The following is an 11,890-nucleotide window of genomic DNA, read 5'->3' on the forward strand; positions in this document are numbered from 1 at the left end:
TCCAGGGGTCGGGAGCCTGGGCCTGTACCAGACTTGTGTGGCTGGCAGGGAGGGAGCTTTTGGTAGGGAGCTCAGGATGGGAAAGTGCTGGGCACAAGTATGTGTATCTGGGGCAGACTGTCTCTGGTGAAGGCAGCCTCACCAGGCCTGAAGAAGGTTAATTTACAGCTGTGGCGGGGGGCTCCTTACCTGGTGGGGGAAGCTGAGAGTCTCAGAGAGCTTGCTGACTTGGCCCAGCGTGCTCAGGTCCTCGTCCAGGCGGCAGATGGTTTTCTGGATGCTCTCGCGGTTGGTGGACTGGGAGGCCCCTGCAGACAGAAGATCAGGGCGGGTCAGGGCTGATGGAGCAAGGGGAGTAGACAAGGGTGCCAGGCCAGCACTGCGCTGGATGGGGCTCTGGATGCAGGCAGAGCTGTTCTAGGACCCCCCTGCCCCCTGGATTCTGCCCTGTGAAGGTCACTGCCCCCAGGGCTCAGAGCAGGACTGGCCCGGACAGGACCCTGGGGTCTCTTCTCAGGCCCTGCCCCCCACTCGATCCCCACTCCCAGAGGGTTAATGGGCTCCCAAGAAGAGTTGCCACGCTAGTGCCCTGCAGCCTGACTCCCTCCCAGCCTCACTCAGCACTTGCAGAGCCTGTCCACACCTGCAGCCAGCTAGACCTCCTCGAGGTCAGCACTGCCTGCCATGCACCCAGCATCTCCCACGTGGCAGAGTCCCTGACAGACTGGCGAACCCCACAGCTCTGAGTTATACCCAAGCCAGGAGGCTCCATCCAACCACTGGGCATGTGGGAGGCTCTGTGTGTGTGTGTGTGTCTCAGTGTGTATGTACAGATGAGCATGTACATGCATGTGCATACGTGAGGATGCATGTGAGCTCTAGCTTGCAGGTGCTGGCACATAAGCCCTAAACTTCTGTCAACCTGTGAATCTCCCAGAGCTGTTGCCCCATCTGGCACTGAAGAATTAGCTGAATCTGGAAGGTGGAGCCTCAGTCCTAGATGGATGAGCCAGGTTCATGAAGTCCCTTGCTCTCCCCTTCCACCCATGCTGGGAGGACCCTCCAATGCAAAGGCAGCTGCTATGTGAGCTGAGGGAGACTCACCAGCAGTTGGAGGCAGTACAGACCTTATGATGCCGTTGGGCTGCTCTGAGTCCCTCCGGCAGACGGCAACGGGACACATACACAGCTCCTATACTACAGTATTTAAATCCAGACCTGAGTAAGTCACTCGTAAGGGACCCCCATGAAGCAGGCTATAAGCAGAGCCCCAAACCCCAGCAGAAGCCGCGTCTCGGCAGCAACATAGAGCCGGTGGCTTCAGCTTGAGAGGGGAAGGAGCCTGCACTGAGTGAGTCGTGGTTGTTTCCCTTGCCCTTCTCTGGAAGGCGGCAACCTGGGGACTGAGCCTCAGTTGAAGCCTGTGGGTGCTACAAGGGCAAGGCGAGAACGCAGCACAGACCTTTCACGATGTCCACGTCCTCCAGGGGCAGCTTCCAGAGCAGCTTGTACTTGCTGGCGGTGTCTATGACACTGGCGGCCGTGTAGCTGGAAGAGAAGGAAGGGAAGGAGCTATCACCTGGGGTGCGGGCATGAGTGAGAGCGCTAGGGGGCAAACTCAGCAAGGCAAAGACAGCGGGAACTGAAATCACAAGCAGAGCCGGCTGGGCCTGCCTGGCCCAGAGCAAGCCAGTGTCCAGGGTCCCCGCTCTCAAGCCCATCTCTTGCCTCTCTGCCTGAACACTGAGACCGCACCGGGGGTCTGGCGCTGGGATGGGGAGCAGGCCTGACCTTAGCCTTCTGGATGCCCCCCTGCCTGTCGCCCACCCAGTGCCGTGATTCCCCTCTCATGGATCCAGAGCAACAGACTTCCACCTTCAGCTTCCTCTGTGCAAAAATGAAGTTTATTTTCTACCTATTACCATCTTTAATGTTCCCTGAGCCTGAGGAAGGGTGCACGTGCCTGAAAGCTTGCAGAAAAAGATAATTTTTTTGGTAATTTCTTAGTTGGTCTAATAAAAGGTACCATCTCTGAACCAAGTGTTTTAGAGAGTTTTGCATTTCTTTTTGTCCCAGACCAACATGGCTACCAAATACATCCGTGATCCCCCTCTTTGCACCTCCTACCACCCTGCTCTGCCTGAGAGGGGCCCCAGCCCTGGCCCTAGCCCCAGCCCCAGCTGATGTTGTAGCCCCCAGCCCATCCCAGATGGGTCTGTACAGGCCCCATAGGACAGTACTGCAAAGAGGGTGACGGGAGGGGGTGGGCTTGGTGAGCAGCACTGCTTGTGAGTAGTAATGGGGAATGAGGGAGGAGGGGAGGAGGCGGAGAGATTGGCATAGTCCAGCTGGGCACGGTGGCCTGATGCTATGCAGTACTGAGCATTCATGGTCATGGGCAGAGATGGAAGGAGGGGACATCTCTGCCACCCCAAACACCACTGCAGCACTGCACCCCCTTCCCTCCCCGCCCTCATGAATTTGCTAGGTTTTCCATGCCCTGTGATGGTGCTGGGGCTCAAAGGCCTAGCAGGGACCATCTACCAGTCTTCCCTTGCACCACAGGGAAGGGGTGGCTTCTGCCAGGGCAACAGAAATGACGTGACTTCCCAAGCCATGAGAGAGCATGCTGGGGGAGGAAGGACAGCATGAGCACATGAACGTGCATGTGTATGTGGGTACCAGGTATAGGTGCACAGGACTGGAAGGGGCCTTCTGGGCTCTTGAGTCCAGTCCCCTGTGTTCACAGGCAGAAATTTTACCCAAGGGATCCCCCCCAAGTCGCTGCTTCAAACCCATGCCGAAGGCACAGCCCCATAGCATAGCTCTGCGTGGTGCTGAGGGAGCACCCGCGAGCTGCAATTGCAGCTACATGAAACGGGCCAACGGGGTCAGCAGGGGTGACCAGGACCTTCCTGGGTTTGAGGTGTCCCTTCCTGAGTCTGGAACAATGGTTGGAAAAGTGGGTGGAACAAAATAGGATGCAGTTCAATACGGACACATGCAAGGTGCTGCACCTAGGGAGAAGGAACCACCCGCATGCTTACAGGACCCTCTCAGCAGCATCGCAGCGGAAAGGGATCTCAGAGTCACAGCTGACTCCAAGATGAACATGAGCCGTCAATGTGATGACGTGATCAGTAAAGCTAACCGCACTTTATCACGCATTAGCAGGTCCAGGGAGATGATACTTCCCCTCAATGTGGCACTGGTGAGGCCGCAGTTGGAGTACTGCATCCAGTTTTGGGTGCCGCACTTCAAGAGAGGTGTGTACAGCCTTGAGAGGGTTCAGAGGAGGGACACTTGTATGGTTGGGGGCCTGCGGGTAAAACCCTATGAGGAGAGATTGAGGGACCTGGATCTCTTCAGCCTCTGCAAGAGAAGGCTGAGAGGTGATCTTGTGGTGGCCTACAAATTCATCGGGGGTGTGGGGGGGCGACGGATTGGGACAGCAAGGAATAAGAGATGCTCTGTTTACCAGGACACCCCTTGGAGTAATTAGGAACGACGGCCACAAACTGGAGGAGAGCAGATTTAGGTTAGACATCAGGATGAACTTCTTTACGGTAAGGGTTGCCAAAATCTGAAATGGGTTTCCAAGGGAGGTGGTGGCCCCCTACCTTGGGGGTCTTTAAGAGGAGGCTGGACAGCCACCTGGCTGGGGTCGCCTGACCCTAGCGCTCTTTCCTGCCCAGGGTCGGACTCGATGATCTGCTAAGGTCCCTTCTGACCCAAATATCTATGAATCGAGGACCCCCACAATTCAGAGTTAGAGCCAATGCTGCTCCAGGATGATGGCCGGGGACGGGGAAACCCGCTGTCTGCGGGTACGCGTATGGCTCTTGTCACCCTGCAGGCCCCTGCCCCGTATCCCATCTCACTGCCCTGTGGCATGAAGGGTGGAGGGGACTGGGGACCAGCCCCAGGAGGAGAGACACCCCGTGCCCCACAGGCTGACGGCCGCTGTACTCACAGGCTCATGGAGCTGCGCCGCAGGGACCCCGACTTGCGCTTCAGCGTGGTGCAAACCAGCAGGTCCGTGAAGAGGAAGAGCGAGCGGTCCTTCTTCCCGCCCACTGCCTTCTGCAGGAGAGAGGGCAGGGGAGGAAGCAAGCAGGGAGATTAACGCAGGGGTCACAACGTTAAAAGAAAAATGGCGGCTCGTCGAAAGGCCAAAGAGGTCTTTTCTCCCTACATGTCAGGGCGAACTGTCTGTGACGGGGAGGTGGGTTTTCCAGCCAAACTTCCCAACATTTACTTCTCTCCAGAGAGCCGGGCCACAGGCGAGAGACAGTTTACAAAGGCCCGGCCAGGAGCGAGCCCATCTCAGGCTTCTTTCCTCGACATACCGTATGCCTGCCCCGCTGTCTCTTTTGTTGGCCAAGCTACAGTCTCCCAGGCCTAATTCTTTGCTCAGTTCCTGTGCAGACCTTGTCCCGGGCTCACTTTCCCAGTGCCTGCCGTAGGGATTCAGCCTGAGTGAGGAGTTACTAATAAAGCAGCTGCCTTTCTACAGGTGTGGGCTTGACTCCTATAAGCATCTGTCCTGGGCCTATTTCCACAGGGAAGAAGCTGTTGGGCTGACAAGGTCGAGCCCTGCCCCTCGTATCCCCCTGCTCAGCTGCAAGTCGCATATACTTGGCCACTCAGCAAGACCATCCACGCTTGCCACGACCTGAAGTACGTTTGTGGTGTCACAGAGACGCCTGCTCTGTGGTGTCGCCATGAAGAATTGGGTCCGTGGGGCATCCAGCTCCGCACTGCTGATCAGGCTGACGGCTGAAGCTCCCTGATCCGGACATGATTAAGCTGCGGGTGAAAAGCCGCCTTCCACGGCAAAAGCCCAAGGCACAGCAGAAGCTGGCTGTGTGAGGCCATCCCTTGGATGGTAAGCTCTGGGGGCCACTGACTTGCCTTCCTAGGGGTCTGTACTCAGTATGCAGACCCCACCTGAGCTGGGTGATACTGAAAAGCAGGTGAACACCAACAGCCGCAGCAGCTCTTGTGACGGAAAAGACCTCACATCTACCCTTCCCACGAGCAGGGTTGCTCCACGGCCTCTTGCTGGATTTGCAAAAGCATGGCAAATACATGAGATTCCCAGGAACGAGAGCAGTGACCTGGCATTGAGCTCTGTTTGCAACAAGCCCAGCTCTCCTCCCATTCCCCCAAGCCAATAAATCTTGCGTGATGGTCTGAATAAACTGACGTCCTTCCTGTTTCTCCAGCCACTGTCTTCTCGTTGACTTCCAGGGATAAGCTCCCATGATTTGGCCAGAGGAGCCCGGGAGAACAAACACGCGCCCGGGCAAAGACGCTCGGCTCGCTCTCCCTGGCAAATCCCAGCAAACTTTGCTCCAAGTTGGAGGAGCGAAGCAAATGTCATGGTGAACACGGACTGATTTATTTCGAGCAGTGCCGGCAGACAGGGGCTTTGGCTGCCATGGAAACACCCCGAGGAACACTTGATTGGGGAATTTAAGAGCAATCTTTCCTTTCTCTCCTCTGAAAAGCCTCTGAAAAGGCTCTCCTTACACAAGGGAGAGAAAGAAGCAGAGGCCCGGCTATTATTTCTTTTAAGTGGCCGAGTGTGTGGGGTGGTTGTGCAGCTCCTTGAGAGGACAATGTTCCTTCAGCAAACTGAATTCAGAGAGCGGCAGGAGATGGAGAAGGTCGATCTATTGCTCCACGACTACCCCCCGGGTCGTTAGGATGGGAGTCGTAGAGTTTAAGACCAGAAGAGATCATGAGCTCATGTAGACTGACCTCCTCTAGTCCTTACGCTTCAATCGGGGACCCAACACCAAGCCCAGCAACTTGTGCTTTCCAGGAAAGCTGCTTTGAGTGCTTTGTCTAGTTGACTTTCCAGTATGCCTGGTGGTACAGCTTTCCTGGGACACTGGTTCACATCGCAACACTACCCCGTGTCCTTGGGGCAGATAATAATTATCTGGGAGGAGCTTAAGGCTTGCTAGAAGTCCCCAGTCAATGCTTTGCCCCTGGAAATAGGTTTCCAGGGTTTCAGGCAACTTTTGATATCACCTATCCATCTAGAGGTGGTCCGCAAAGGGAGAAGTCCTGGCTCACGGCTGTTCCAAGCATGTTATAGACAGGAGCAGCGTGTCTTATAGGCGATTATCAGCACATCAGGAGAAGGGGTTATAAGCTGTGGCCACAAAAAGACAACTGGCTGAATGAATCAGAGGCTGGAAGGCCAGAAGAGTTTGGCCGGTCTGACTCTTGCACAGCACAGGCCACAGATCTTCAGCTAATAATGCCTATGTCAAGCCCACAACGCCTGTTTGGGCTATGCCACATCTTTTATAAAGGCAGCCAGTCATGGGTGACTTCAAGAAATAGATACCCCAGCGAGCTGCTCCCATGTAAACTCTGCTCTGGGCCGGACTCGACAATAAGCTAAACCAACTGATTCGCTACGCAGCACCCCGTATGTGGTGTGACTGCTTTTTCTGGTTGGAAGACAAGGTGTCACTTGAAGTGGCATCAGACAGGACACCGTTAGAGAAAATGATGGGCAATCTGACTCCCATCGAAGTCATGGGCACATGGGACCCAGGGCTGGAAGGGACCGGGGGTCTTGAGATCAGTCTCTCATCACTGCAGGAAACTGCATCAGGAAATCCTGTTCACAAAGAGGTCCCGTTCCATTTCCCAACCAGTTAGGCTCATGCCTTCGCTACTCCAACCAGAAAGTTGTTCTAGCAACTCTTTCCCTTGATATCAAGAAATCTCCTGATTTCCAGCTTCAAATTATTCACAGGCAGTTTACGCTCCTTTGTTCTTGGGCTAACGTTGCCCTTTAGCTCAGTTCACCCCTGCTGTAAATACCAACACCAACTGGACGCCAAGCCAAATCAATGATCTCTCTCCCAGAGATCTACCTAGGACCACCCACCCCAATTCCAGTATGCCAACTGGACAGCACGCTCGACTTGGCTCTTCATGTCCCATCCTTGTCCAGCCATCCCAGGAGGGGACCAGGAACCAAAATACGTGAACGGCACTGATACTGCTAGAAACCAGCCCCATAACAGAAATACCAGGGAGACTGCTAGGAGCCCCCCAGTGCCTGAATGAGAAGAGATGCTGCCACTGCCTTTGCCCTTGCTGTGCCTGTTCTGGAGCTGAACAAAGCCTTGGCTTTCTGCAAGGTTATTGAGTAGGCCCAAGTTGGGAGAGGGAGTGCACTGCACGGAGAAGCTCATCAAAACCTGACGCACAAAGCTGGTGTTTTCCAGGGGGTCCACTTGCACCTCGAACTCAACAAAGGCCTTGTGACTGCCATTCAAGCTCTGCACAAAGCACCGCAGGGCAGGCATGACGCGTGGGCTGGGGTTTCCCCGAAGACATCTCCCACTGTGTTTAGCTCTCCTCTCTGCAGGCACCGCGGGTCAGAGCGGCAATTTTGGAGAGGTGCGGGAGCCCCGTGGCCACCCACTTCCACGAGGGGCGAAGGGGGCACGCGAGTTAGACCGTGGACGCTGCTCTTACCACTTCTATCACCATCTCCTGGCGCAGGAACTTCCGCAGAGGGGCCTGAAGCTGAAATGACAGAAACAAGAGAGTCCTGAGGGGTGCCGCAGGCTCCGTTGGGGTCAGGGATGACCCCATGGCTGGCACCACAATGCATACGAGGCCTTGGCCATGAACGTATCCAGGGCCAATTCAGGACTGCGCAGGGACGGCACCTTCTGCCACAGGCTTCCAAGAGCCTGACACTGGGGATTTAATCATCATCTCTGGGCTAGGTGCACAGAGGCCAAACTATGGGGGTGAGGGGAGAGGAGCACCAGAAGCGGGTTGTGTGGGGAAGAGACGCCAGTTCATACGGAGGCTGTCCTGACACCAACCAAGCCAGAGTTTTTAGGGAGACTCTAAGGAAACCAGCTCCATGTTCGCTTGCCCAGAAGCCGGACGAACTAATTTTGGGTGTAAAATAATCCTTTACACGCTGCTGGTGGGCACTCACAAAATTTAGATTTTGGGGGCTCTGGTTTGGCCCAGTGGAGAATAAGATAGCAGCTGGGATGTCCCAGTCAAGACTCACAACGGGGCCAAGGCATGGGTGTACCCCAGGTGGAGTTTCTTGTGCCCCATCTCATTGCCCCAGGGCAATGGAGAGAGCAAAAGAGCTCAGGGCTCCCATACCACAGCCCAGTCTTGAGCCCACATCGGAGCCCGCTGAGCTAAGTCTAAATCCTCAGCCAGGCTGTTCAGCAAGAAGCATCTCACACCCCCAAGCTGGCTTCCCTACCCAGAGGATGTGGTAGCCCTGGGTTGGCAGAGACTCGTATACGTACGTCCTCCATCCCTTCAATGTGGGACTCGATCTCTTGTACTATTCTGGCATTCCTCTCCACTTCCTCGGCGCTCTTCATGCCTTTGTTGATCCTCTCGGCCACTTGCTTGATGTTCCTTTGGGCGTCTATTAGGAAGGGGTAGTCGGGGTGGTCCTCGGGCGTGTGCTTCAGGAGGTCCTAGTGAAAAAACACCAGGAAAGGTTACTGTGAGGTACACAATGCACTGCGCTGAGCCAGGCACAACCCAGGGGACCTGTCCCATCCCAGAGATCCTATGTGGTTATCTGTGCTGTCCAGCTCAAGCTGTCATGTGAAACCTGTAGGATCATGTGTTTCTCCCCATTGAGGTCTGAGTAGCCTGTCAGACCCATCCCTTATAGGGTGAGCCATATAAACTCATAAGGTTTCCTTCATCATTGTCTAAATGTAAGCTCCTGTAATCCCTCTGCTGTTGTCTGGGTAATGAGCAGTAAGCTCATGGGTATTACACTCTGGGAATGCATTACGTCTCCAGTCAGGTGTCATCGACCTGTTATGCTGTATCTACAATACTGGATTTCTGCAAAGAAAACTGCCTACCGCAACTGCGCTAGCTGATTTCTGCCAGCACGAACACTGTTAAACACTTTATGCGCTGCCCTTACAGCTAAGAAAACAGGTGTATTTTGATCAGAGGATAATGAATGTGATTCATGACTAAGAAATAGGTTGCATGTAGAGGCTTTTCTTTCACTGATCTCAAAGGAATTTTCCAAGGAGGGCAGGATGATTACCACCAGTATAGAAACGGGCAAACCAAGGCACAGTGAGATTAAGTGATTTACCCAAGGTCACTCAACAGGCCAGTGCCAGAGCTGGGAGTAGACCCAAGCGTCCTGTGTCTCAGCCCAGCACTCAATGGCCCCCTTATTCATGCCAGGCCTGGTGCTGCTATATGCTTGGTACCATATCTCAACTGCACTTCTTGTGCCAATGCTGCAGACAGCCACGTCCCATGTGTACAGCCAGGCGAAGCATTTTCATCCCCAGTCTCAGCGGCCCCTGAGCTGCCAGCTAGAGTTAGCCGCAAGTCAGGCTCCTTGCAGAGAGGGGGCCCGGCTTTTGCATGGACAAGCTGACAGCTGCGACTGCAAGAAAGGAAGCCTTTGAGAAGGCTTGTTGGCTTTACAGTGCATGCAAACCTTTCCGAAGAGTGTGGATTGAGGTGCTTTCAACAGGGATCTCCTACTGGGAGACCAACTCATAGGACGGGTTCAAGCAGGGGTGCATGTGGCCTGCTATTTTCTGCAGCCCATCTATGGGTGGTCATGTGTGTGGCCAGGACTGCTCTCTCTTACAGTCCATGCCACCGATATCTGGATGTGTGCACAGAACCAGGATCCTGCATGCATCCCTTGGTGCTTTACAGACATTTCCACCAAATCAGACAGGAATCTCCATTTTTAACACCAGACCAGTTTTCCCCTTCTAATGTTTACAAAGGGAGATGAAATGGCATTACCCACCTCTTAAGGGTCGAAAGCAAAGATTTGCACAATGATCTCTCACTGGATCTTCAAAAGATATCAGTAATTAGGGCTCCACAGAACTCACCTGCAACCAACTGCACCGTGCTCACTGGCACATGCTTCTCTTCCCCATGGGTTATCACAAGGATCAGCTAGTGGTTGAAAATATACTGTGCTATTATGCTGGTGGGATTGGATTGTTTTAATGGTGCTCTCGACTCCAGCAATTTTCAGAATAAACAATGTTGTAGAAGCTCATTTTGTGATTATTCCTAGGCAGGGAAATTTACTTCTGAACACAAAAAGGCAATTTGCTTCATTACTGAAGCAGCGGATGGAGTACTTAAAACATTACCAACCAATCGCTTACAGCGTGGTTCCTGTTCTGGCCAAACGACTGTGTCATCAAACGGTAATCGGGTTTGAAAACAGCCTCTCCTCGGGAGCTAAGTAATTCCTGTTTCCATCTGATATGCTGAAAAAGATCAGCAATGCTAAGATCACCGTTGCTAAGAAATGGGCTGCCTCAAACAGCGTGCTGGAAAGATGGGCATTTTGCATTGCATCGGGCTTTGCAAAAGATGGAGGGTTCAGCGAGTCACAAGCTCTGCGTCGGTACGTGTGTATCGACGAAAAGCAGCTCAGGCCAGCTCGGCGCTGCGGGCCTTTGAAGCCCTTCTCAAGCCCGACGTGTTGCTTGTTTGCTGCGTGGCTGCGTGAAAGCTGAGGTGTGGAGGACTCTCCTCTGAAAGGCAAATCGTACTGGATCAGCACTTCGTAAGGGCTCGGGGAGCTGCCATTTCTTGCGACTCCCCTGCAGCTCCTACTCTAAGCCCCAGCTTCTGGAGTCATGGGATCATGTATGCATCTCAGCAGTCTTTTTTTTTTTTTTTTAAGGGCAGTTTCTGGCCACAGTGATCCTAGATTAGATAAAAACTGGAAAGTGCAGCCCCTAAGGGTTAAAAAAAACACTGGAAGATAAATGCAAAGACTCCCTTTTTAAGTCTCATGATTTTTAAGTGATCTCATGGGACCTGATTTGTGATTTCTGACCTCTTGAGGTTGCCAATACTGGTTTCACCCTCAGTTCTCGTGTTCAAACCCAGCCCAAGGCAAGGGTGATGGCTGGGTCCATGCTGTCAAGGTTGGGCTGTGTCACCCCAGACGCACAGGCAGATATCACCGCAGAGCTCCCATCTCCGGTTCCTGACTCCGTGAGCAGCAGGGTAAAGTTCTCCAAGCTTGTCTGGTACTTGCCGCCTCAAGCTAGTGAAGATTTAAAGGGCTGCCTCTGCCCTGTATCAACACAGCAAGGTTACCAAGCATGCCATCAGCAGCGCGGCTACTCAGGATTGCACCTTGCATCGAGACGGAGGGGAACCCATCTAGTTTCCAGGTTGGATCCAACGCCCTACAAGGCCTAAAAGTGCTGCTTGAATAAAAGGCGCTGATGGCGCTGTGCTGGCCCATCTGCATGTTGTCCCTACGGACCTCGGGCAGCCTATGGCTGTGTAGATTGTCCCCTGTGCCATCACCCTGGACTTCACGTAGGATGAAGGCTTGGGACTGTAATGTGGCTTCGCCTCCTGGCTTCACCTGCTGCCTTGGGTGAGTCACTTCATCGGTCCGTGCCCCATCTGCGAAACAGGGGCAACCCCCTCAAGTCTCTTTGGACCGCATGCTCCTTGGGGCAGGATTTTGTCCCTGGCGCTTACAAGTCTCTGACAGGCACTGGTGCTGTCACAAGGCGAACGAGAGGTGAAAGCAGCTTTGCAATCATAGCAGCGACTTGCTAAAGAGCCAGGTGCCAGCAGGGCCTGCTCAGGTGGACTTCAGCTATGGACAGACACAGTGTTAAACCATGCCCATGGGAGACGGTATTTTCTGCCCAGGGATGTGCGTCAGCTGAATTGATGCAACTGTATCATCTGTTTGCTCCTACCCTGGTATAGCAGAGCTAAACCACTGTCACTTTAAACCTGAACAAAACAGCTTAAAAGCTGCCACTGGTTTAGTTGCTACTTCATAGTTTCATAGTTGGTTGGGTCGGAAGGGACCTGA

The 11,890-nt window shown here is 53.7% G+C and overlaps 1 protein-coding gene across 1 annotated transcript in view; it reads right to left on the bottom strand.

Annotated features, from left to right (window-relative positions):
- Positions 1-11,890, bottom strand: part of ARHGEF17 (Rho guanine nucleotide exchange factor 17) — a 225,820-nt gene that overhangs the window by 32,542 nt on the left and 181,388 nt on the right. Inside the window, exons 6-10 of the mRNA XM_019505928.1 lie at positions 8,322-8,498; positions 7,513-7,563; positions 3,974-4,083; positions 1,463-1,548; positions 190-308 (exon numbers count right to left, since the gene is read on the bottom strand). Coding sequence (XP_019361473.1) covers positions 190-308; positions 1,463-1,548; positions 3,974-4,083; positions 7,513-7,563; positions 8,322-8,498 — 543 coding nt within the window. The remainder of the gene's footprint in view (positions 1-189; positions 309-1,462; positions 1,549-3,973; positions 4,084-7,512; positions 7,564-8,321; positions 8,499-11,890) is intronic.

Source organism: Gavialis gangeticus, unplaced genomic scaffold (assembly GCF_001723915.1).
Source record: "Gavialis gangeticus isolate Ggan-Ray unplaced genomic scaffold, GavGan_comp1, whole genome shotgun sequence".
In the NCBI taxonomy this organism is placed as follows: domain Eukaryota; kingdom Metazoa; phylum Chordata; order Crocodylia; family Gavialidae; genus Gavialis; species Gavialis gangeticus.